Here is a 27,082-nt window from a genome sequence, read left to right as displayed (position 1 = left end):
TCACATTGTGGCAAAATTTTATTTCAGTTACATGCATACAATTAACCTCCAAAAATGATAAGTACAATTCACATACACATTTGTTTTTGTTCTTACTGTGTGTGCTACAGAGAAAGAATGAAAGCTCCATTTAAAATAAATGAGATAAAACTTACTGGGATTGATACGAGTATGTCTGAGATTGATCAAAGTTATAGTTTTGGTTCTGAGCACTACTGCTGGGAACCTGAGGCCTGTTTGTGTTGTTTGCAGGAGGACCCATGGAATGCTGTGCCTGTTGTGAGGAAGGTCTATAATGGACATAATTGGAAAAATTTGATGTGAACCGGTTGGGTTGAACAGGTGCCGTAGGTGGAGGCGATTCGTGTGGCGGTGCAGAAGACGGAGAATGATGAACAAATCCTTGTACCTGGGGTGTTGCGCTTGATGGGGGGGAGCCATATCCCCCTGACTGTGCCGGTCCCGATGGTTGCGAACCAAAATTAACTGCATGATTCACCGGTCCTCCTGCATAGCCCTGCTGAGTAACCGTAGATGGTGGGAAATTTTGTTGAGATGCAGATGAACAAGGCTGCGGAGGAGGGCCAGCGTTATTGGCTGGATACCAGGGGGTAGCAGAGCTAGTTGTAGAAGAACTGTTGTAAGACTGTGTTTGCGTCACATACGTCTGAGAACTTTGAGTGGTATAAGACTGAGATGCTGTAACTACAGTAGGTGCTGTAGTATACGAAGTCTGCTGAGCTGCATTGACAGAATAATCAGGTGCTTGTGGTCCATGCTGCTGCTGCTGCTGATTTGGATTGGATGTAACTTGCTGCTGTGGTGGAGGAGGGTTGCCAGAAACAAAGCCCTGTTGAGACTGAGTAACAGGAGCCTGAAAGCCAGGGGCTGCTTCGTTTGGGAAATTAGAAGTGGGGGTCTGCTGCTGCTGCTGAGAAAAGCTGTTTGGCGATTGAACCGAACCAACATATGGATGAGGAGACTGGCTCTGAGCCGAGTATGCCCCAGAATATTGTTGCGGCTGCTGTGGTGTTCCACCTGATCATAATAGAGACAATACAGCAAAATTTAGCAAACTTGAAGAATAACAAGTACGGTATGTCATGACAGTCATACCCTGTTATAACAAACTTCAAGGGACCGAAAATTTCATTCGTTACATCAGATCTAATAGGAAAACATCCTATTAAAGAGGAACAAAAATTTCATTCCTTTTTATCCAGATTTTATGTATAAGCAGGGTTCAACTGTACAGCAGGAATAGAGATGAGAACGAGAATATTCTAATGGATGTAAAAATTGGAGAATAATCGAGAATATATATTTTTTTAATTTAAATAATTAAAACATTTTACCAATTTTGTTTATATTATCAAATATGTAATTCAGTTTTCATTGCCTGAAACATTTAGAACAAATTTTGGAATAATCACCTCATAATGACAAATTTTAGTTCAAGAATATTCTCTGTCATGGCGAGAGGTTGCAAAAGTTTTTGTTATGAAGATTTTGGAAACCTTTAAAGATTTAAAATTTCTTTTGAAATTCAATAAATTTTCAGAAATATGTTCAAATTCCTCATCATCATCATTTGCCTTTATCGTTGCTTTTTCTTTACGCAATTCAATTTCAAGCTATCATGAATAATTAGTCTGAATTCCCGTTTTGAACAGTTCTGTATCCTCTGAGAATGGGGATATTTTTTGTATAGTAGTTACTTTTGTTTAGAGGAAAATAACAAAACATGGCTTACCTTTTTTACAAATGTAAATATAATCAATTTACTGCTATTTGCAATTATATATATGTATATAAAATTAGAGATGAAATGAGAAGACGTAAAATAAGAATAAATTGAAAGAAATTGAAAAAAAGGAAAATAATATGAATCAATGAGGAGGTCGTTCTCAAGGGTGAACCCCCACATTGCTCCAAACTACAAAAATGTTACTAATTACAGTAGTTGCAGTTTGGAGCAATGTGGGGGTTCCCCCTTGAGAACGACCTCCTCATTCATCTATATTTTCCTTTTTTTCAATTTCTTCCAATTTATTCTTATTTTACGTCTTCTCATTTCATCTCTAATTTTATAATTGAGTTTTTAGAAACGATTTTAGAAACCTTTAGATTAAAACATTAAAAAATTATTTTAAAATTAGATAAATTTTCAGAAATAAGTTCACAATAAAAGAAATTAAATCAAAGTTGATTGATAAAGGAAGCTATTCTTATGTAATCACCTTCATTCTAAGATACAGAACTGTTGTTTTCTTCAATGCACATACACTTAAATTCTGTATCGCTCACATTTCTTTAAAAGTTGTGCAATTCAGCCCTGTTGGTTTCACGTTCTTGCTTTCAAACTTTAATATTGTGGTCTACAAACTTCAATATTCCCATCTTTTTGGCGGGAAGAGAAACGGGGACAGAGAATATTCTCTCAAAGGACTACTTTTAGAAGTTACTAGAGAATATTCTTATCGAAAATAGTTAAGTTATTTATTGAGATTATTTATTATAATACATGTTATTACATACATTCTTGATACTCTCTGGAAAGATTTCGGTAACTGAAGAATACTCTCTGAAAGCATTATTATTAACTTCAGAATAATTCTTATTATTTTCTATAAGAATATTCCCCAGTAATTTATGAAAGTAGTCTTTCCAGAGAATATTCTGAAGGATATTATATGCAACTATATTATAAATAACATGAGAATATTCCAATCAAGAACTTATAAGAATATTCTCAAGTTATTTATATTATATTATATTATATTTATATATTATATTTATATATAATATTTATATATATATAATGTAATTATATATTATATTTATATTATATTATAAATAACATGAGAATATTCCAATCAAGAACTTATAAGAATATTCTCAAGTTATTTATAATAGTAGTCCTACCTGATGAAAATATTCTCCGAAAGATTATTCTTGAGAATTTCACATCACTATATCCAGTATTATCCTTGATGAGACTATATTCTCAATTTATTAATAAAGAATAATTATAATATGCATTATTATAAGTATTCTTGAGAATATTTTCTATAAGGACTATTAGGCTCTATAAATAACTGGAAAATATTTTCATTGACAATAATAAGAATATGCTCAAGTTATTTAGAATAGTAGTCCTTCCAGAGAATATTCTCAAAAACATTCTCTTAAAGATTATTCTCGAGAATTTTACATCTCTAAGCAAGAATAATAATTTTAAAAATTTTACGTGACATACATTAAAACAGAATTTCAAAAATTTTGCAATAGTTGCTACAACAGTATTCACTTCAGCAGGTTACATGCAAAATGTTGTCATAACTTAACATTTCTGGGGCATATAGATTTGCACAATGAGTATCAGTTTATGAGGTACAAAATTTTCCAACAATAAAAAGTTATAAAAGTCAAACTTGATATTAATGAAAAAGTGATTTCCAAAAATATATTCCGAAGTGAATTTAAAATTTTACAACATGCAAGGAATCTACAAACAGTGCATAAAAGTTTGACAAGCCTCATACATCTTTAAAATAATATTAAAATTTTTCTTTAGAGTGCAAGAAGCTTTCATAAGAAGTAGACGACCATATTATGTGAAGAAACACCTTCTGGCAACAAATTACAGCTTTTTATTAGGGGATCACAGATAATGCTATAATTCAGGTACACTATCACCAAGTACGGGGTAGGAAATATACTACATAATAGGAAACACTATTTACAACCCGATGGGCAATCCAAATCACACTGTCTAACTATATGATATTCAACAGTAGCACAAGAAGATCTGTTTCGATTTCAATGACTTCTCCTCAATTTCAGTTGGCAATCATTTTTGTTAGCACATTGTTGACCAGTCATGAGTGAACTCATGTCAGCATGCCAAAACGTTCCAGACCAGCCACGAGTAAACTCATGATCAGTGCGCCTTTGTTTCGCGTCAGCTTCTTTCGGTCAGTGCATTCTTGGAGAGCATAGTGTGTAATTATTATTCAGCATACCACAAGCTTCTTTAGCTAATAAAACCCGTCAAGTTAAAAATTAAAATTAAAAATGAAATATCAAATAAAATTCATTTATATATTAAACCATTTATAAAAAAGTTTATTTACATTGTTTCACTTCCACATCCAACTCCGAAATAATAGCTGGTGACATGAGATAAACTCTCAGAAAAAATGCCGGTCAACAATGTGTTAACACAAAATAGAAAAAGACATCATTGAATACATTAAAATGTCACTCATTGCTCCAGGAAGCTCTAGCTTGACAACACTGGTGAACATCATACAGTTAATCAATGTGACAGTATGGTTTGGACTACCATCGGCATCAACAATAGATTCCTTTGGGTACATACAGTCCTCTGCGAAATTTCTAATGAATTGGTACATGCTGGAATGCGTGTTTTGAGTATGCAGGGTGCGTTGTTTATAATTACCATTCCCATACTTACTCATCCAAATTTTCAGGATATCTTAATGAGATTGTGTGAGACAGATTTATTGAAATAAAAAATATTTAATTTTTTTTACCACCAGCTGAAAAAGTGACACTTTTTATTGCATTTTTCTTCTTCCCATGATCCTTATAATATATATATATACTAAGTTTCAATGGAATACGTCCACTGGAACAGGCATCATTATTGTAACATTGGTCTGAGTAGCTTCATTATACTGGTACTGCTTAGACCTATGTAGCACCTGTTCTGATGGATGTAGTTCATTGAAATTCAGTAAATTTAGAGATATATGCTATAGTAGTATTTTTCAACAGCCAAGCCACAAGTTTATTCACTGTTTAATTTTGCCTCAATTATTTTCTATTGATCGTGTGTATGAATGGGCCTTCCACTCACAAAAAATAAATCAACCAGGTTGCAAATTTCCAAAGGTTGTGAACCACTGTGCTTTAGGGACCATGGAAAAAAGTAAAATACAAAAAAAAAAAAAAACCCTTTTCACCTGATGGTCAAAAATTGAACTTTTATTGCACAAAGCTTTCTCTTATGGTTTCATTAAGAAGATATCCTGAAAATCTGGCTGCATTCGGATGAGTAGTTTGAGAAAAACTACTCATGATTGGTGAAGTTTCACTACCAATGTGCAAATCAAAATCAAGCTGTGCTGGGGGCTGTTTTCAACAAGGTAATGTATAAAATAAACAATTTCCCACAGAGAATCATCAGAAGGCAGTCTGTACAAGACGTTCAGTCACTTCCCAAAGACCAGAACATCAATGTGGTCACATAAAGCTGTGTATACTGTTACACAGCAAAGCTGTCAACCTTGAAGGATGAGACTAACAAAGATTTTCCAAAGTCCTTACTGTAAAAGGGATTTTTGAAAAACAAGGAATTTTTTTATGAATTAAAATAAAATAACACAGATTTTTACCCCTTTGCAAAAATGAGATAGTGTTGGCCATCGCCAAATGTCGTTGAATTGCCTGTCATTATTATACCACAACCAAAATTATGCTAATAAACAATCAGCATCAGAACAAAAACGTGATGTGTGATGAAATTATTCCATTGATACGATGGCTCTCTGTTTGGAAAATTTTCTATTTTCCTCATCAGCACTGCATTTCATCATGATTCAACACAGGGGCATTCTATATAATTTTTTTTTTTGGGGGGGGGGGGAGGACCAGAGGCAACTAACTTTTTCTTGGTAAATTCTTAATTCATTTTCCCCCTAAAATTAGGGATTTTTTCAATCCCTAAAAATCTGGGCGATATAAGAACTTCTCAGGAGTCCTGGATATGGAGTACAAATCTGAAAGAAAGTCAGGAAGACTTGGCAACTATGACATCTCATGCAAGGTTTCCCATATTCATGTGTCATATAATGAAATGGAACCCTTTATCACATGCTCATTAAAAATTATATATGTATATAATTTGATGAGGTTGATAAGGGACGCTTCCCAATTCGCATTGCGAAGTAAGTTATACACTTCAATTTCTCGCATTGAGTGAGTTTATCTGCAGGCCTTCTGGAGAGAATTCATAGAAAACTCATTTAGAAAGTATTGCATGTACAGGGTGGTCATAAAACAACTTTAAGAAAACACAAGCCTCTATTGGCGGCGCAAAAATCAACTGATGCTAGTGAAATTTCAGATATAGGTTTTTCAGAGTGTGCCCTCAAGGATGAAAAGAGAAACAAAAATCTAGCTCTTGCAGTTAGTTACAAAATGTTAAGAAATCCAGATGGCAACATTCATTTTTATGCATTGCAAAGTGATTGATGCAGTAAAAATTGATAAATAGCATTGGAACAGTACATGTATTGTGATTAACAGTAGCGATAGATGCAGATAAAGAAACACGCGGAAACAATGAATGCAGATCACATCACTGCTGCAGGAAGCTTCCCACTGAGTTGGTGCACCCCCCGGTGAGATTTATTTTTCTGCATCTGCACCATCTTTTATGGTGGCAGGTAACATTCCAACAGCATTTTCATTGTTCCTCACTGCGCTAGTGACTTAGCATTCACTTATAAAAGTGAATGTCACCATAACTGCAAGAGGTAGGGTTCCTCTTCATTCTTGAGTGCATACTTTAAAACACCTCCACTCAAATTTCATTAGCATTTGTCACTGATTTTTGTAACCGCTAGGGGCTCGTAAATCAGCAAATTTATTTTATGACCACCCTGTACATGCATATCCCTAACATATTTATGATGCCTGAGGTGTGTCTAAGTGATGTGTTCAAAGTGCTGCCATCTGTCTTACAAAGCAGAAGTGATGAATGTATCATGTTGTGACAGCCCCAATCGATTCTTAACAAAATAGTGAAGCCTCAATTTTTATTTTAATACTGGCTACAATATCCAGTGATGCCTGGGTTTTCTTCAATTTGTGAGAGGATTGAAAAGTGACAAAGCATTATAAAGGCATAAACTTATTATACGTAATACTTGCAGCATTAAAGAAGTGACAAACCATTGTAAAGGCATACGCACGCCCAAAACGCTTTTCAAGGGAAACCACGGTAGCCAAAGTAAACATTCCGAAAGTGATTGTTGAGGCCAAGGAACCATTGTTGCCTAACAGTTTTTGCCCATTTTGGGCATTTACCCAACTCTGACAAACTTTCAAAGTAGCCTACTGTTCAAGTCAGGTCCCGTTTGGTATATATGCAAAATCTGGTGATGATAGATCTAAAATTATAGATTTATAGTATTTATATTATTTTAGTATAGAAAAAATACACAGAGATAGACAGAAAATCAATTTTATATATAGATGAATGCATATTTTACTAACCTTGTACAGATCCATATTGCTGTTGTTGTTGCTGCTGCTGCTGGGGTGTAACAGATCTTGAGGAATAGGCATTGTTCGTACTGTTTTGAGCATTATGAGAAGTAGAATGAGTCACCTGGGTTAAAGATTGAGTCGAAGGACTATGAGTATGATTTACCACAGTCTGATGAACCTGTGAGTTTGACTGTGAAGCCATACTGTAAGGAACATGCGGAGAAGATGTATTCTGTGCTTGTGTTGGTCCTGTTTGAGTTAGACCCAGTGGCTGTTGATTTCCTCTGGGCACGGGTGCCTGCACATTCATTTGGCTTTGGGCGACACCTTCAAGTAGAATATTCAGAAGATGAAAAACAGACAATAGATACACATTCTGTCAAATTTCTTATATGGTAAAACCTAAGATTGAGTAACTAGGTTTACGAGTGTTTTGCAATACAAATCAAAAATTTAAAACACATTTTGACTTGATAAATAAGCCATATCACAAGTAGTTTGTAGTAATGAGCTTCCTGGACAATCTACCAGGAGTAACTGGTGAGTGAGGGATATCTTTAAGGATTAATATTTTGAGACATTGTGCAGAATTCCCCACATTGTCAAATATGGCATGTAAAATCTGATGCTATCACACATGTACTGCTGCTATGTGCATTTGCTGTTGCCTGCTCTACTACCACAGTTTGATACTTCTTTTCTCTACATTTCAGTTGGTTTTGCAGTCTTGTCCCCGTTTTGTGTTCTTGTCTTTTTGAAACGCTATTGTTCACAGAAGATTTGTGATTGTTAAACAACCTTTACATAAGAATTTCACTTCTCAAAATGCCTTTAGTGCTGAACAAGCATTTTTGCTTCTTTGAAAAGAGTATGACAAATAAAATGTGATCTGATAGCAAGTTTCATGATTGCTAGAATCTGTTAGACAACTCCTTACAGGTAAAATAACTGATGCATGAGTGGTTAGAGAAGGGGATTTGAAAGTTTAACTTCTCTCCTTCCCTTGAGAAAAAATTATGATTTTTTTTAGTTCATCCCAAAGTAAATTACTCCGGAAGGATTTTCTTAACTCCTTGCTTTGACATGCATATGTACTAGATATAAGGATTTTAACTACATTCAGTATTATGCAAATTTCTAGCACCACTCCACCTCAGAAAATGTGAATTATTTTTCCCCCTTCAGAATTGCATAGTCAGAAAGTATGTGTACAAAATTTGGTTTTGGCTTACCAAGTAGTTTTTACATCGGAGAGATGGCTGAACACCTTGCTTGATTTCAATGATCCTGGTGGTTGTGAAAGTGTAATATGTTCTAAGACTCAAGCATTGAAATTTTATTAAATTATGCTATTTATCCCATGTATATTTCAATGACAACTGGCTGTATAAGCATAATTCTAGTTAAGAAATTTATGTATAAAATATTTCTAGTGATAAAAAAAAACCAAATATTTTAAATAATTTTTGCATCGCAACATAAATCTGCAAAAGAATTTCCACCTTATATTCTTGATATGTATACCCCTGATGTGAGAGAGAGAGAGAGAGAGAAACTGTCTTTTTCTTTCTTTTCTTTTACAAAATATCACTACAATGAAGGAGGAGCTCAAAAGCCATCTTCACACAATGCAATATCTATTATTTTTTCTCAAAACCTGAAGTTTACCTTGATTCATAGAAGGTGAAGGTATACGAGGTGGTTCAACAGACGTTGGCGGATTCCCAGTTCCAACAACCTGAGTTGGAGGAGGCTGCAAGGAAACGCAGTGAAAGTTTTTTTTGAATTATCAAAAGTCATTATCTACCCTATACATATAAAATAAGTCTGACAGTGCAATTTTTTAACGTCATGTTTTGTGCAATGCACAATTATCTCAGGAACTTCACAAAAAAAGGTAGAAGATGTCACTAACTACAAGGACATATCCAGACCTAACTGCCAAAGAAGGCGAGAATGTAGTTGATATCAAAATTATTTTAGGCCTATTTCATATTACGAATAGTACACAGAATAGTTGCGACATTAAGTGAAATAATGAAGAAAAATTTTATTTATTTGGCCTACATCAAAGAAAGACACTTTTTTGACATTAGTTTCAAGATGAACTTAGTGGACGCAAATAGCTTTTCTTTCTAAAGTTCATAGTTTGGCTTGACACCAATATCCAGAAAGAGTCTCTTTGATAACGAAGAATGTTGAATTTTCATTCCTTTCATTCGCTTGATTTCACAACTATGGCATTCTATTTATCTAAATATATTGAACATTATACAGTGGAACCTCTTTCTACTGTCATCCTTAATGGCCAGGAAAAACAGAAGGTAAGAGAGGAGCAACTAATGACAGAAGTAAAAAAGGAAAAAGGTAAAGAAATATGATTCAAGGGTAAAAACCCACCAATTTCTCAGCTGTTCTGTCTCAAGACAGTTCTGGAAATCAGCACATTTTGAAACCTACAACGTTTTAATCAAGTTTTTCATTGGTGGTTTCCCATGATATTGTAGAAAATAAGAGAGCAAGACAAAACTACAATAGTCGACTTTGCTACTACTACTGCTCCACCACACATGCACCTCATCCACATTCCTTTGCGGAACTTCTAACAAATTGGTACATGTTGGAATGAGCGTGTACGTGTTGGGAACCTGATATGCAGTTTACTGCTGTGTAATGCTTGTTATGCGTAATGCCATCATCTGCCGTCAGTTTTTCTAACAATGAGCGAAGCAAAAAAAAAGAAATAAAGGAAAGTGACTTTCTTCCAATTCTTTTCTTTGCTACTGATGAAGGAACTTCATACAGTTCCGAAAAGCGTCCAGCCGTGGTTCCCGTTTTCCATTTTGGGTCTGCACACGTTTTTTCCCTAGTATGTTATGTGCAGACCTTGCAACGCTCCTATTTTTAGAAATGTCCTCCCATTTTCATACTTTCATCGCAATCGTCCTTTTTTACCCTTATTCTCTCCTACTATTCCTATTTTATCCGTCCTTTCTTTTGCTTACAGCCAATATCTCACTACGAAAATTCAGAAAAAAAAACCCCGCAATGTCACTGCTTTCAATCCATTTTTGACATGTTTTATTCACATCATAACTCGCTACTGAAAAAGAAATTTTTTCAGTTTCACTGGAGTAGTAGACAACGACAAGCATATCTTTTCACCACTGTGCCTTAGTCAACTGCTAAAAGCTGAAGTCCAGTGGACAAAGCCAATTTGTTTCGCAGATTGGTTGCCATAAATAAAAAGGCAAAAAAAAAAGAGAAGGGGGAGGGACAGGCTCTGCCCACACGAGATTCCATGAGAGACTAGTTTCTCTCCTGGGATCCCATAAGGAGCGTTCATCCCTAAAGCCAGGTTTTCCTAGGAGTAGGTCGGCAAAAATGTGTTAATCAAGCTACACATTTGTGTTTTCCTAGCATGGTGCATCAGCTCAGGATGGCTACATAGCATATGACCCTGGTGTCTACTACTCTATCGGCTGCATGCTCCGGTTTGAAAGGAAGGGAAAGAGAACACAACAAAAATGAAGAGAAGATCGGTGAAACACACAACACATTTAACTCCTCCAGAAGCAGTCTGCCTATCACGTCCAACTTAAAGAGCTGTTGGAAGCCGTATTCTGTAGGAAGATACTGTTTTTCTTATTGGTGAGTGACACAACGAGTCTTCGGCGTGACACGTCGGGTAATTCATGTTGCGTACGACACAGAAAACCTGCTCCTAGGAAAACCTGGCTTTATAGGACAGCCTCATCTATGTCTGGCTTTAAAGGATGTAGGAAGGGGAAGACGAGCCGATTAGCAGCTAGCTGAACCCAGTTTTTTTTTTTAACTTTCAGAAAATAACTTTCAGGTGTCTTTATGTTAGGGATCATTCAAGTATTATGTTAGCATTGATGGGGGGGGGGGGGCTCCAATTTGCTGACTTTTTATGATGGAGGGGTTTGGATGATGCTTATGCAGGCTTCCCACTCAAAAAATTTGAAAAAGCAGGACTAAAAAGTAGGATGGAGAGGGTACCCCCCTTCCCACAGAAGCACTAGCAACCACAGAAAATTTTTTTCTCTTCTCCTCAAATTATAAATTATGGTTTTTTTTTTGGAGTCTTCCACAGTCCAAACTGTCAACTCTTTTCGACAATGTACAGCAAATTATGAAGGCATGTAAGATTTTTTAAGAATGACGCTCCTGCGAGACCACTTTCAAAAGCACAGCATGCAAAATATGTAAATTACACAAGTTCCGATGTGAATAAGTCAATTGCGTTGCCATCCTTTTTTAAAGGGATTTGTTTACATTTTACTGTTCAATACCAGTGTAATTATTTTTGAAAAATGAAGCGCTTTCATTTCTAGCTCTTTGCTAAGCATTGTATACACTGTTTATCCCTCTGCATGCCCTAAAAATACAGAAGACAATGGAATGAATGTTATTGGATAGCATGAGAATCACCAAAAACCTAGAATAAATAGGCCTATATGTATCCAACTGCTTTGTAATGCAAACTGTTGTTTCACCTATACAAAATGTGCACCATAATTTTGAATGATAAATGCTAGTTAGTGTCCAAGAGCATCAAAAATAAATACAAAATTATGTTTTTTTCAACCAGGCAGAAGTTTTTCAATGACTACTCTACTTGTTGAACCCTCAAACTAAGCAAATGAAAAATTAATAAACCAAATGGTCCGCATATGCCCCCCCCCTCCCAAATAACCTTGAAAATGATACAATTTCTGCTTTGGCAGGATCATTAATTGCAATCTACAATATTTTTACTATTTGCTTGTTATGTGTAGTGCTGCCATCTACAATCAGCTTTTCTAACCATGAGTGAAGTGTAATGATCAATGATTTTATCGTTGTAGGCCTGTTTCTACTAGAAAACTTCAGAGCAGAATATTTTGCTTTGTTCTGCAAGGTGAATGAAAATATTCTGTGGTAAAAAGTCCCATAATAGTGCTTTATTCCACCGTTATTTTTCAGAATAGTGTTTCTGTATACAGAAGAGTTATTTTCTCTCTTCTTTTCTTAAATTTATTCACAAGATTGTTCTGTAGCTACACTGGTTGCTTTGTATGTCAGTTTTCTGTGTGTTCTGCTTGTGGGCCAGAAACCGCTTTGCCCAAGAGAAAAACTGATGGAAAGCTTTGATCTAAATGAAGTAAGGAGCTGATCATGTATGATGGCATTGAGATGTCATCAAAGATGTATTTATACTGTTTTTATAAAAGGGACAAATTTTTTCAACTGATTTCTATCTAGCTTCACAATAGGTGACAAAGCGGGTTTTCAGGTCAAGTCAATATTTTCATCAAACAGGATTGTTTAATGGTTTAATAAGGAGAGAAAACAATGAATTTTCACATGAAAAAGTGACAGCATGGTATGGCTGTTGGCAGTATATCTGAGTGGAGCATCAAATTAATGCCAGGTCACCATCTAAAAAATTGGTATATTGGCACCTAAAATTTTCTATGACTGATTACTAAATTTGACAACACATTTTTTGAATTCATGCAGTGTGTCTAGCAGCACGGAAAGAGACTCAAAAGTTTTAAAAAAGGTGAAATAAAAACACTTTTTATGGTTTAACTCTTAAATGCTAATTTTTTCTCTCTCTATGATATTTTTTTTCTTAATAGTTAATGGCACATATTGAAAGCTGGAATAATCGTTAGAAAGAATCTATTTTCAATCATAATGTTTATACAGGGCCTTGATGAAGACGTGTGAAGCCTCAAAAATCACACATGCAATGAATGTATTGAAGTAAAATTATTTTCCACATATATAACTACCTTCTTCGTGATTCAAACTATATTAAAAAAAAATCAGACAGCAAACTTCAAGGTAAAAAAAAAGAAGAGAAAGAAATGGAAACAAAACATTTTAACAAATTAGGGAAATCAGTCACAAATGCTCTGCAACAAGCAAAGAGTTGTCGTCATTGATTGGGACATCTACCAGCAAATTCAAAATAGGCAAAGGCAATTCTGCACTGTAATTAATATTTAAAGAACCTTTTGTACGCATTTAAGGGATAAATTAATTTTTGACACCACACAGGTCAGAAACTGTTTTTATTTCTGCTTCAAAACCCAACCCTGCTTATAATTGAAGATGGTTGAAGGACAAAAATTAATCAACACTAAATGTGTAATGAAATACATACTGGCAAGATACCAGGGACAGCATCTGCAATAGATGCAAGATACACAAGATTTCGATGTAGAATTTGCTGATACCTGAAAATGATAAAAATACTATGATAGAGGCAAAAATTCACAACACACGACATCAGGGCTTGAGAAATCCCAGGCACATAGGTTGCGACTGAAAAATTGGCATTGGCACCTTAAATTGTCTAAATGCAATTACTAGCTAGGACAAAAGAAATATGCTTAACTATTAAAATATTTGGTTGGTACCTAGATTTTTTTCTAGATTTGTCAAGCCCTGCATGATATTGAGTTTTACGAAAAAATAAAATAAACTGCAATGAAATGTATCAATCAATACAGCACATCATCAACAATAACCGTTACCCTGTAACTCCAAGTTGGTGTCTTAATCACTGAAAATAACTTCATTTATCATTGTTGCCTTTGAGAATCTCTTCAATATGAACCAATAACTGGTTCTGCAAGGCACACTTTTGACACATGATATCGTGCATGAGGTTTACTAGACCCCAACCTTAGGGGTGCAAGCGCCCCTCATCTATTTTGGAGCAGCAAATTTTGAAAATGGAGCAGAACTAAAAATGAACTATATCTGCAATATAAGGAGTAATTTTTCTGTGAAATGCCAAAAGTTTTGCCAAAAATGGTTGAAACAAATAATTTTAAATAAATTTCCTTCACAAATTAAAATCCATTTAAATTTTTTCGGAATTATCTTATGTCACTACTAAAACATGCATTGCTGAAATGACGAATAAAAATTATTAGACTCTTTTCAAATTAAGCAACATGCATACTGAACACCTAGGCAGCAAGAATTTCTGCTGCTTGAACACCAAAATCTTATTCATCCTGATATAGCAAAAAAAAAGTGCGTGCAGAATATAATAAGGGTTTCCGTGGAAAAAAAAATTAGCATCTCACAGAATTTAAAGGAATTATTAAATTTAAAAGCAAAATGCAAAAAACGAGAAAAATATAAATATAAGTTGTACCTTATTTACTTAAATTTTTCAACCTAATAGCATGTTAATAGACTACGAATCACGAGTCGCTTTCAGAAGTTCAGCATCTCAATGACAATTTTATTCAAATTTTTCATGCCCTTGAACATAAGATTTTGTATGTCTTATTCCATTAAAGCATTGGATAGACAGATTTTTCAATGTTCGAACAGGCTTTTATTTATTTGTTAACAATGAACTCTCTTTCAATGTCTGCATTACCATGTGCTAAAGATAAAATAGCCTTCACCAAAACTGGTGGAATTTTGAACTTTGTGCTGCTTTCAAGGTTACAAAGTTTGAATATGTTGGCCGAATATCTATCTATCTATTCTCTGAACTGATTTAACTTCTTGTAATTCTTTGCATTGTAGTGCAACCCATTCATCACCCATAATTAATAGTTCTGTTTGTGATACAATGTTAAGCAACATCCCAGCAATGCACGAGAGGGAGCACAAAAAACAAGAGAAGGTGCAAACGTTTCATTCTCTCCAACAACATGTTTTGGAAAAGTAGGACATTATTATAAAAAAGGTATCTCACAGAAGTTATGTAAAATGAGTACATGCTCCTAGTACAAACTCCTTCCTTTCACTATTGTTAAGAGCATGCCCCTCCCCCACCAATGCAGTGGCAAACCGTGGAAAAAAACTTTGTTGACCAAAAACAAGGCGTCAGTAGCACCAAAAACATATTCCGCATGGGTACAATTTTTTTCCCCTCGAGACACCCCTCTTCACCAAATCTGGATTTTCGCAATGTGAAATTGTCACAATCGGCATAGTGGCTAGATGACAAAACTATGAATATTTTAGCTGGAGTTTTTACAGATCCCATTTTTTTCGAATGATCTTCGAAAAATGTCGGTAATTTAAACGAGGAAACCAATCCCCTTTTCGATGTATGTCGTCTTTGAACGCAGGTTGGCAGCCGCGAAATTACAGTTATTTTCAGTATATAACCCGTAGGAGAAAAAACAGTCTCCGAAATTGGAAAATTCGACATATTCATTTTTCTTTCACAGACTTTGATAGCCTGCCGGTTAACCAATAAGTAGTAGTAATTGTTAATAGTTAAATATATAATTATAATAGTTAAATCTTAACCTACGAAATGTAGTAGAACTACTTATTTCTAACTACTATTCTCCAAGTACTATTTCCTTTATACTTCAAGGTAGTAGAACTACTTTTCAAGGTCACGAGATAACGCGATTGTGGTAGATGGTGGGAAGTAAAAAAAAATTGAAGTTTCTCTCTCCGTATCTTTTTCTGTGTCTCGGAAAGAACGTGTCCCGTGAACAAAATTTTCATGCTCCTTTTTCCTAAATTCAGGGTATTTGACGCACTACGGTGCATTAGCAGTACCTCCGCAAACCACAAACAAGAATTGGCGCAAATGCGCAGGGATTCTGCGCCTTGGCGCACCATGTAGCAAGAGAACCGTTTCGGCGCAGTTTGGCACAACTCTTGCACCCCTGCATATGCCCCTGTGGGCCGTATATATATGGACGTCTAGCACCCCTAGACCCTATCCACGTTTTCTTATCAGAGCTCTTATAGCACCTATGACAAAACATCCTTTCCACGAGCTCGACCATGCTCTATACAAATGAAGCTGGGTGCAGACTTGCCGCAAAAAACCTGTCCCCTCCACCACCTTGAACCACTCAAAAACATGTTTTTAGCCCACAGTGTGGGGTGGTTTTGACGCACAACAGGTTTTTGCACATTTGGGAATCGAGTAGAGCAGCAGCTTTACAGATGGCCTTCTGTGCACACACAAAAAAGATTGGCTCCACGTTTGTCTTCTCTCAAACTTGCTCACATGCGTATACGAACTTGTCATTATGGTAAAGATCGAGACAAAATTTTAAAATAATAATAATAAAAATAACCACCACAAGAAACTCAAAGACCCGATTTTTTAAATCAATTTCCGTGGTATTGAGTGTGTCTCCCATATAGCTCTGCAATTTATTGCAGCCGTTTGTAGAAACTATGGACAATCTGTAACAGTTGGCAACTCTTAAAACCATAAATTCAGCATTTTATGTGATAGGTTAACAAGATTATTTTGCTTCCCAAAAAATTATTCATTTTTCACAAAATTAATGAATCTACAAAAAAGTCTAGATAGATCCCTGAATGTCCCCTGTAGGAATCGAACCTGAGTCCTTACAATTTGAGCCTGAAACTATGCTTACACAACAACAATGTATAAATGGGTCATTCCCAAAAAAAGTGTACATTCCCCATTTCTGAAATTCAAAGTTGAATTTTCAAAATAAAATTGATCTCAAATTACAGCCAATGACTTGAAGTTTAATATTTCATAAATATTTTTCACTTTTTATTTTGTTATATTATTTTATTTTTTGGGTTTTATGACAAAGTCATGAATTTTCTCTATTTTCTACTCTGTTACGAAAACAACAATCACTGTAAAAAAAAATAATTATTATATATATATATTTCCGCTGTTTTAAATCTTAAAATAATGAAATTGGCATATTTCTTACACATACACTGATAAAAAGCAGTTTCAAAAAATTGACTTTTTTCCTGTCATTTTGATGGTTTTTCATGATTTTGCCAGTGAACTGCAAAAATGGTTCCCGTAACAGAGTGGACATCGTTGTAACAAAGTGCACTGAAATACTTATAACTAAGAGAAAGATATCTCAAATATTCTATAAATAGGCTATGCAAATACTTTAATTTTCTCAAAAATTATATACAAAATGTGATAGGTGACTCAGAGACTCCTCTGTAATCTTTCAAAAACGCCCACCCCAAGAAATTCAAAAAAGAATGCCATCCTCCCTCTCTTGTAGTTTGAATTTTGATCTGCTAAAATGTTCAAAATCTGGTCAAAGTGGATGCCGTGGAAATGTATATTATTATATAATCAGGATAATTTTTCTTTCATTTCAAAATATTTTGTTGAAACTGAATAGTAATTTGATGTTGGTATAAATCTTGTGTTTATGGCTTTCACATTAGTGATATAGAGTGGACTAGGGGGTGTAGAGCATGGAAACAAAAATAATGTAAGAAGATAATGGTTCTGTCCCATAAAATACAGCATGTATTGTCACATAACGACCTTTACTCATACTAAAATGCCCCAGAGTGAACAAATCAGCCTAAATTATTATTTGTTTTATTAAAAATTTAAATAATTGATGAAAACTTTTATTATATTTTTAAATCTCTATGTATTATCACTAGATGTTAATATAGATGGAAATAACAAACAAACTTATTTATTGTTAAATAGAGCGGTGCGAACAAGAGTCGGTGTCAGGAATAAAACTATTATATAAGAGAGGACACAATATACAAGCACACACACACCTAAGCAGGTAACTAGAAATGACCGTTTCATGCACATGCAGCATCGTCTATATACATATATATATAACATAAACTAGTGCAATTACATTTCTAACATTTATGATAATCACGTAACAGAGTAGAGGCATTGGACAGAGTTGCCTGGCAATGCAGTAGTTAGGGAGCTAGCTTCTGACTGTACAGGTCTGGGTTTGAATCCTGATTCAGGCATGGACGCCTACTAACACACAAATTCCCTGGGCAGTTCGTAAAGATCTCTTGGGAATACATGATGATCATGTTATTGTATAAAAAATATTCTGGTACTCATGGGCAGAGATACGAGGGGGAGGGGTTCAAAGGTAGAGTCGACTGATCTAATGTATATATATGAAATTGATTTTCTGTGTGTCTGTGTATGTGTATGTTCTCCATACAAATCTACAATTTTAGATCGATCGTTGCCAAATTTTGCATATATACCAAATGGGACCCAACTTGAACGCTAGGCTACTTTAAAATTTTGTCAGAGCAGGGCAAATGCCCCAAATGGGCAAAAAACTATCGGGCAACAATGGTTTCTGGGCCTCAACAATCACTTTCCGAACATTTACTTTGGCTACCGTGGGTTCCCTAGCATTGCGTTTAAGACGTGTATATGCCTTTACAATGGTTTGTCACTTCTTTAATGCTGCCAGTATATATTTACAATAGTTTATGCCTTTACAATGGTTTGCCACTTTTTCAATAGTCGTCAGAATCATCATCAGCATCACTTTGAGGGCCAGGCAAAGGATGATCCCCATAGAAATCAGTGTTAAAAATGCTGATTTTACTGTATAAATGCTGAAATTTAGTGGGGGTTTCCTGCCACATCAATAATTTTAATAACTGAATTGAATTCTTGATTTTTCACATATAAAGTTCGCTTAGAGATATGAAGCCCAGAAAATCAAATATGAAGTAATTAACCGGACCTACTTTTGAGTTGGATATCCTCGTGGATGCAACGTTTAAATTTTTTGCTACTCCCATTTACAACTTTCAGAAAATACACATCAAAATTTTTCTTTCCTTGAAATCAGCACACTTTTTTTTCATGTAAAGAAACAAAAATGGCGACTGTGTGTTTGCTAGTGTTGAATTTTTTTCTTCTTATTCTCTCACTTTGTCCAACAATAGTGTGCAGAGCATAATTACTCTTAGCACTGTTCAAATACACAAGGTTGATCGAAGTTATGTCTCTGAATAGGGAGACCAACGGATAAGATCTAGAAAAATTTCTCAGAAGAGATTACTTTTTCTGCCATTGCGGTCTTGCCGCTGTAGTGGTCGAGTGGTCATAGTGACGGATTCGCATCACGAGGATCCGGGTTCGAACCCTACCGGCGCCACAGTGGTGGTCAGCTGAAGTTGGTTTTCTGTGGTTTCTAACTTCAAGGCGTGAATGCGAACCGATCTCCCCGTTAAAAAGTCTCGCCATAGAGAGCAACAGGCCTACAACGTAACAAATATTCAATCAATACACTTCACTCACAATTTGAAGTATAGATGGCAGCACTGAAATATCAAGCACAACGCTAGCTACACACTCAGACTGTTAGGTGCACTCACTTTGTTCCAGACTCTGCCACAAAGCCGGGCTGGAAGAGATCTCAGCAACGGGATAAGTCCGGTGGCAGAGCCCCTGGCATTCATTCATGCCATTGCGGTCTCATTCAAATTCGCCATATTAGATTGATTTCAAAAACGAATCTTCTCACAGTGGTGTTACAGACGACTGCATATAACAAAGGAATGAACACGATGGTCTTTCACATCCCCTTCTGAATTTATATTGATACAAAATCAAGCCGCAAAACAGTGATATGGATACAATATATAAACAACTTGACAGATTTTCAGATGCCAGTATCAAGTAGCATTTAAAAGCGGCTTCTTCAGATAAGAAAAAAATCGGATTTCCCTACTTTACTTCTTCGAATTTAATTCTTCACAGACCTGCCAATACGATTCTTTCATGACCTTTGAAATTTCGGAAAATAAAGCAGTAAAAGCATTAGATTTTGGCGAACTCAGAGCAAAAGCTCTAAGTTTAAGGAAAAAAATTAAAAGTCTTAAATTTGTAGATGATAACCACAGCCACCTCCAGTTGCAACGTTTGCAAATCTTGTTGAAAGGCAAGAAAATGTGCCACATGTGATGTTATCCAGATTTTATGGAAACTTGACCGTTATATAGTTTGTTGATAAATATAATTACTTCTTATTAAATCTTTATACATACCGTAATGTTTGTTAATAAATTTTAAAAAAACATAAAAAGCTATGGTCAGTGTAAAACAATGTCTTATATTCTTATAGACATTTCTTGCTTAAAACGTTTTTAGTTGACATTTTTTAAAAAACATTATAATCGGGATCAACTATATGTCTTGCTGTACGTTTTATTTCATGGAATTCGTTTTAATTCACTTTGATTTGCAGTGACGCTTCATTTCCTGCCATTGTGATTTCTTTGTGATTTTCAGTAATATTTGGCAACTTTGTTTACTTTTGGTGATAACCTGTATTTTCCCATATTTCGAATCCCAATTTTCTGTACTTCTTTCGAAGAAATACTGTCAGCCTACATACATATAAATGACATAACAAAATAAAAATGACGAAAAAAAAACTAAAAAAAAAATGAGTTTTTAAGAACGATATTACCACAAAACATGCATTCACTAACAGCATTCAATCACGAATACTCGGAAACTTTTTTTTCACTTTTAGTATAGAAAGAAAATAAAATTGCTTACTGCAAGCATTCAGAAGATTTTCCTTTGCTTTGATAATCGAGAATACCTTGAATTAACTGACTGTTCTCATCCAACATCTGAAATGGAATAATGCATATGCATAAATAACAATAGATTGAAATCTCTCATCTTAGCAGACATTCGTGACACAATAAAATGAATGAAGATCAGAAATGCAGTAAGTACCAACAAAAATAATAATTTCAGCGTCAAAACATAGTAAATACCAAGGTTGTCAACCTGGAAAACGATGTGTGTCTTCAACTAACACTAAAGTAGATGAAAAACACATCAGCAGATGTTACTCAACACATTAGTCTCTGCAGCACCTAAAAAACTTGTTTTACCTTCTCCTGCAAAACTTGTGATTTGGCACATTACGATTACTGCATCTATATATATAAAATTGATTTTCTGTGTGTGTGTATGTTCTCTATACAAATCTACAATTTTAGATCGATCGTCGCCAAATTTTGCATATATACCAAATGGGACCCGACTTGAACGATAGGCTACTTTAAAATTTTGTCAGAGCAGGGCAAATGCCCCAAACGGGCAAAAAACTGTCGGGCAACAATGGTTTTTGGACCTCAACAATCACTTTCCGAACGTTTACTTTGGTTACCGTGGTTCCCTAGCAATGCGTTTCAGACGAGTATATGCCTTTACAATGGTTTGTTACTTCTTTAATGCTGCCAGTTATGTATGATAGTTTATGCCTTTATAATGGTTTGCTACATTTTCAATACTCTCAATAATGAGGCTTTTTGAACAGACGTCATAATCATCACCAGCATCGCTTTGAGGGTCAGGAAAAGGGTGATCCTCATAGAAATTAGTGTTAAAATTGCCGATTTTAATGTAGAAATGCGGAAATTTGGTGGGGTTTTCCACTGCATCAATAATTTTAAAAATTGTATTAAATACTCGATTTTTGAAATATTGAGTTCGCTTAGAGATATACGAATCCCAGGAGATTAAATACGAAGTAATTAGTCGGGACTATTTTTGAGTTGGATATTCATGCAATAACATTGATTTCAACTTTTTATTTATATCTTCTTAAGCATGAAAACTAATGTCTCCGTATTGTCCTTTAATATTCAACTGCATAAATTCATATAGTTTAGGATGTTTTAAAATTAATTATGGGCCCGTAAAAAGTACATCGAAAAACTCCACAGCTTTAATTAAGCATTTTTTGAAGCAGAAACGGGCAGCGATGGATAACTTGAAGTTCAAAGGGGGGGGGGGAATCGAAATACCTAGCGCCCATCAAAAAAAAGGGGGGGTGGGAACTATTCATTTCCACGTTTCTTTAAATTTAGATTTGTTTATTTCATGAGTCGCGCAGGAAGTCGCCATATTGGGTAACTTTGGACACGGTATGCATGTCCTTCAAAGAAAAGCGAGGTATCACGTGATCCAAACAGCCTCATTGAAGAAAACCCGGGCAGCGCCAGGTATTGTAGCTAGTTTAATATATTTCTGGTCTTCCAATGTAAGAACGGAGGGGTTCACTATGAGAAAGTGTAATAAAAAATAGCCAATACCATATGTAAGTGCTGCTGCTACTACTACTAAGATGCAGCTCTTACAGGGGTGCCAACAAAATCTACTTTATCAAAATCCCTGAACAAAGTCAAATATTTCCATGTCTTTCTGTGACCGAAACTCTTGAAGGATATGCAGTATAGACTCTTGCTCCCCGAAGCAGAATGTTTAGCACTGTTCTGCGACGAACCCTCAGCTGACTGAAAATGTTCTGTGATAAAAATCCCCATACATGTAATAGTGTTTTTTTTTTTTTTTTGCACTTTTTCTTAAATTTGTCCCAAACTGTTCTGCAGAAGAGCTAATTGTTCTGCAACGTACGTCGCAGATTTTGGCATATTCTGCTTTGGGGCTCTTGCTAATCCGACATATATCAGACCAGGGCGTGCCAGATTAGCGACATAGGTGAATTACTGAAAGTTAATTGTAAACGCCCATATAAATAATAATAAAAAAGTCTACGTACAGACACGCAGTGCTGTTTCCCTCTTCTATGCTCGAAGAAAACCTGCCTAATATACGCATATGCATTAGATCAGTCTTCTCCACCTTTGATGCCAGGGAAGCGGCAATGCTTCCTCTATACCTCCACCCAGGTTAAAAACCTTGGATTACTGGACAGGTTGGACTAGCGTACGACTGGATTATCAAGAGTCTACTGTGCTTCAAAATCTTAACCTACGAAATGTTCATCTTTTCTTTTCCATTGATAGAAATTTTCCTTGACTTTTATCAAGTTATCACTTTCATAAAGTATGAAACAGACAAATATCATAAGAAAAAATTTGTTTATAGTTAACAGGACTTTCGTTTTTGTGCTATCAATTTTCTTTGTCAAAAGTTTTTCCTTTTTGAATATTTTGAAACTTTTTCAGTTTCATTTCATACATTAATAAATTGATAAAAAATGTCAAATGAATTCAATTTGCCCTTTCTTCAGATGTGAAAAAACTGCCCATTCAGTTCAGAGATCACAATTATTGGCATGTTTGAGTAACCCAAACTGGATTAAGCAGACTTCTATTTTTCCTCGAATTTTTTTAGCAGAGGCTCCTAGCAGGCTATCAGAAACATTAAGACAGTCTTAAGAGATAGAGTGTTTTATCATGTTTAATACCAGAAGGACTGCATCAGTGATTTTGACCCAGTATTATTACTGTATTATTGCAAAAGTATGCACTCGACAATGAGAAGGAAAAACAAAGCTCTAGCTCTAATGTTATGCCCACAGCAACAAAATTTTAAATGGCAACACCCTTTTTTATGCACTGCAAAGTGATCAGTACAATAAAAAAAAAACATGATAAGCACTGGTGCCAGATGCAGCACGAGCCTTCCTGAAAATTGTTTCGTTTTTAATTACCTATATTTGGTAGTGAAGGTCATGATGCACTTATTGCATGGGGGATTAGCAAGCAAAACATGCCCACTGGCCCTGCACGAGCTGTCATGACAAACAATAAAAGCATATATATAGTCTACTATAGATGGTGTGTTGTCTCTATAGACCTCCTTCTCCAGTACAGTGGTTCTCAACATTTTGAAGGCTGCAGCCCCATAAATCTCTTTTGCATAAGTGAAAGGCTCAGTCATACACACAACTAACTAGAAATGGGGAAAAAAATGAAACGGCAAATCACTCATGGCCCGTCATTTTTTTTAATTATGCGAAAATACATAGATATGCAGATGATAGAACAGATGATCCGGCATGCTAGGAAAACACAAACATATAGCGTGATAAAGTTACACATTTCTGCCGACGCAAAATGATCCTATTCATGTGATGCAGAAAAATTGGCTGCTAGAAAACCTCGCTGTAGGCTTTCTATGTTTTGTTTCTCTTGAGTCAAAATATATCAATACCTGCAAATTATTAAATTTTTCAATACGTTCTATTGTGAAATGAAAAGTGTAGAGGAAAGTAAATCTGTTTTAGCAGTGGCATTCCCAGCGATTCATAACTGGTGCTCTGTATGCATTCTCAAGGGACTCAGTGACCGCTTGAGGACAATGAAAAACAGTAAAAAAAATTATATTTTTTTAACCATAAAAATAAATTGGTATCCTTGACAAATAAAAAATATGCCCACAGAGTGCCAGCATGAAATTTTTTTTTATTAAAAAAGGCTTCGCAAGTCACAAAAGCATAGGTGGAGATAGACATGGAAGTCTGGGGGACACGATGATATCAGTTCATATATACATTAGATCAGTTGACTCCACCTTTGACGCGCCATCACATATTCACGTTTGTCTATAACTCAGATACAAAAAACAGTCGCAATTGCATTATTACATTTATTATGTCCAGGAACTAATGGGTTAATCTCGAGTTCCCTCCCTATTTAGTCTGAGAATACTTTGTTTTTTCGTTTTAATAGCCATAGTGTTACCTCTTTTTAAGGATGTGTTGGCGATTTTTTCCTTTGGCAAAAAAAACTGTTTCACTCTTTGCGACTACTCGTAATGCTTTCGGACGTTTTTCTCGCCGAAGAAAAAAAAATCGCCACCTCTGGATTACACTACAGTTCACGCTATTTATCGTGTATCGGTTATAACGAATACGGATATAGCGAATGTTTTTCACGTCCTCGTGCGACTGTTATACTCGGGCTCGAATGTACTTGTTTGCAAAAAATTTCCCGAATCTCCCAGTTTGTCTCAAAAATTCTTTCCTAGATTTAAGGGAAATCTCCAGCGAGTCTCACTATCACTGTGCGTGGGTAATTGAGGAGAGAGAGAGATATGATTTGACAATAACCTTTCCAGAGATAAACCTGCAATTAATTTGAAAAACGCCGATTTGTAACGGGATATAAAGATAACGGGGAAAGTTCTTAATACTTTTTAACAGATATATTCCACGAGTAAAAATGTGAAAAAAACGGGTAAATACTTTTTGAATCTGCGCAGGGCTGGGCGATGGCCGGCCTTTCTGCGGTGGTACGAAAGCTACTGACATGACGTCCACAGGCGCGATCAAAACAATTACAAAAAAAAAAAAAAAGACGTCGATGACACACGTATACAGAGAATGACTCGTCTTTTAGGAGAATGAAAAATCAGACGACAACCACTCACTAGTGCGAAACGAGTCAAAATAAGTTTTATTTGCCCTACTGTTATTATTAAGGATACCCGTCGCCGTCTTCACCAGGGATAGCGGGACATGACTCACGTCACCACTGATTGGTCGACTGTGTAAAGTGAAGTGCCTTTGAAACGAATACTTTAGAATTGCTAGTGATGACCATATGACTTATACTTCACGGGACATTTTTGTAATTCTGTGGTGTTTGGACAACACCCCCTATAGATAATCTTAATCTTATCTATAGGGGGTGTTGGACAGAACATGGTAAAGCCAAGTTTTCCTAGGAGCAGGTTTCTACAGCGCGTGCAGCGTAAAAACGCTGATTCGTTAAAAACCTTAATTTTAAGTTTTTAACCAATTAGCATTTTCACGCTGCACGTGGAGCGAAAATCCTATTCCTAGGAAAACCCGGCTTAGCTAAAGTGACCATACGTCCCGTATTTCCCAGGACAGACTTTTGATGAAAGTGTCCCGTTTTTTACATGACGCCTACTTGGATTTTTATTCTTTATTGAAGTCAAAGATTGAAAATATTTTTGAACTCATAAATTATATTAAGCCTGGTTTTCCTAGGAATAGGTTTGTTGCGCAGCGTGAACCGAATTAGACTATTTCGCGCCGACAGAAACGAGTTACATAATCACGCTACGCGTTTGTGTTTTCCTAGCGAGACGCGTCAGATCAGTGCGGCTATACAAAGTATATGGCTTTGGCATCAGCTACTCTGTCGTCTGCATGCTCCGGTTTGAAGGGAAGGGAAAGAAGACACACAAGAGTGAAGACAATATCGGCAAAACCGCGGCGCACGACGCATTTGACTCCTCTAGAAGCAGTCGGCCAATCACACCCGACGTAAAGCGCTGTCGTGAGGCGTATTGCGCTCTGTAGGAAAAGTCATGCTTAGGGTGACCATACGTCCCGTATTTTCCGGGACAGTCCCGGTATTTTCTGTTTTTTTGGCCGTCCCGACTTTTCGGCAAAAGTGTCCCGGTTTTCCCGTATTTTACACGAAGCCTAGTTGAATTTTTATTCCTTATTGAAGTCAAAGATTGACATTATCTTTCAACTCATAAATTATTTTATGATAATTACATCTATATATGAGAATACTAATCTCCCACATTTGCCATGGTGAACGTTTTTTTTTTCGTGGAATACATTTAAATCCACTGGAATTTGCAGTAATGCATCATTTCCCGCCATTGTGATTTATTCGTAATTTCAACAATATTTGGGAAATTAGTGTGGTTTTGGCGTCGTTTTTGGCGATAATTGGCGATGTCCCGTGTTTTCCCGTATTTGGAATCCCAATGTCCCGTATTTCTCTCGAGGAAATATGGTCAGCCTAGTCATGCTACACTGCTGGCCACCCAAATTGCAACACCAAGAAAGACAAGAGATATCGCAACAATATTTATTTTGTAGATAACATGTTGACCAAGCATCAAATGATTAAATTTATAGACTTCTGTGAAGTGTGGTTCCTGCCAAAATCAGTAGCCAGAGTAGCCGCCATTGTTGGAGATCACCGCTGCCACACGCCTCGGCATTGATTCAAAGAGACTTTGGATGTGTTCTTGGGGTACAGCAGACCAAGCAGCTTCCACGCGTTGCCAAAGTTGATCTGGTGTGGCAGCTGGGGATGTAATCTGGGTCAATCGTTGAGCAACCATGGACCACATGTTTTCTATCGGCGAAAGATCCGGAGAGCGAGCTGGCCAGGGAAGCAATTCAATCTGGCGATTGACGAAGAACCTTTGGACAATGCGTGCCACGTGTGGTCGCGCATTATC

General features: G+C 35.9%; 1 protein-coding gene across 2 annotated transcripts; it reads right to left on the bottom strand.

Moving 5' to 3' along the window:
* Window positions 1-25,386, bottom strand: LOC149069371 (uncharacterized). Of its 2 annotated transcripts, XM_089249579.1 has the most exons (6): window positions 25,092-25,382; window positions 20,639-20,715; window positions 13,481-13,553; window positions 8,971-9,055; window positions 7,309-7,629; window positions 1-1,038 (listed from the first exon to the last, which is right to left on the bottom strand). In XM_089249579.1, exons 1-6 carry the CDS (start codon window positions 25,155-25,157, stop codon window positions 152-154), a joined length of 1,509 nt encoding a protein of 502 aa, XP_089105705.1. In that variant the 5' UTR covers window positions 25,158-25,382; the 3' UTR covers window positions 1-151. The 2 variants fall into 2 exon arrangements, with proteins under 2 accessions (XP_089105705.1, XP_089105706.1); XM_089249580.1 differs by lacking the exon at window positions 8,971-9,055 and having other exon boundaries at window positions 25,092-25,386.
* Window positions 25,387-27,082: the final 1,696 nt, after the last annotated feature.

The sequence above is a fragment of the Pholcus phalangioides genome, unplaced genomic scaffold (assembly GCF_987345545.1).
Source record: "Pholcus phalangioides strain wild (caught in Gottingen) unplaced genomic scaffold, Ppha-v1.0 ptg000022l_1, whole genome shotgun sequence".
NCBI lineage: Eukaryota > Metazoa > Arthropoda > Arachnida > Araneae > Pholcidae > Pholcus > Pholcus phalangioides.
Note: the sequence above shows the minus strand (reverse complement) of the source record. Positions and strands in the feature narration are given on the sequence as shown.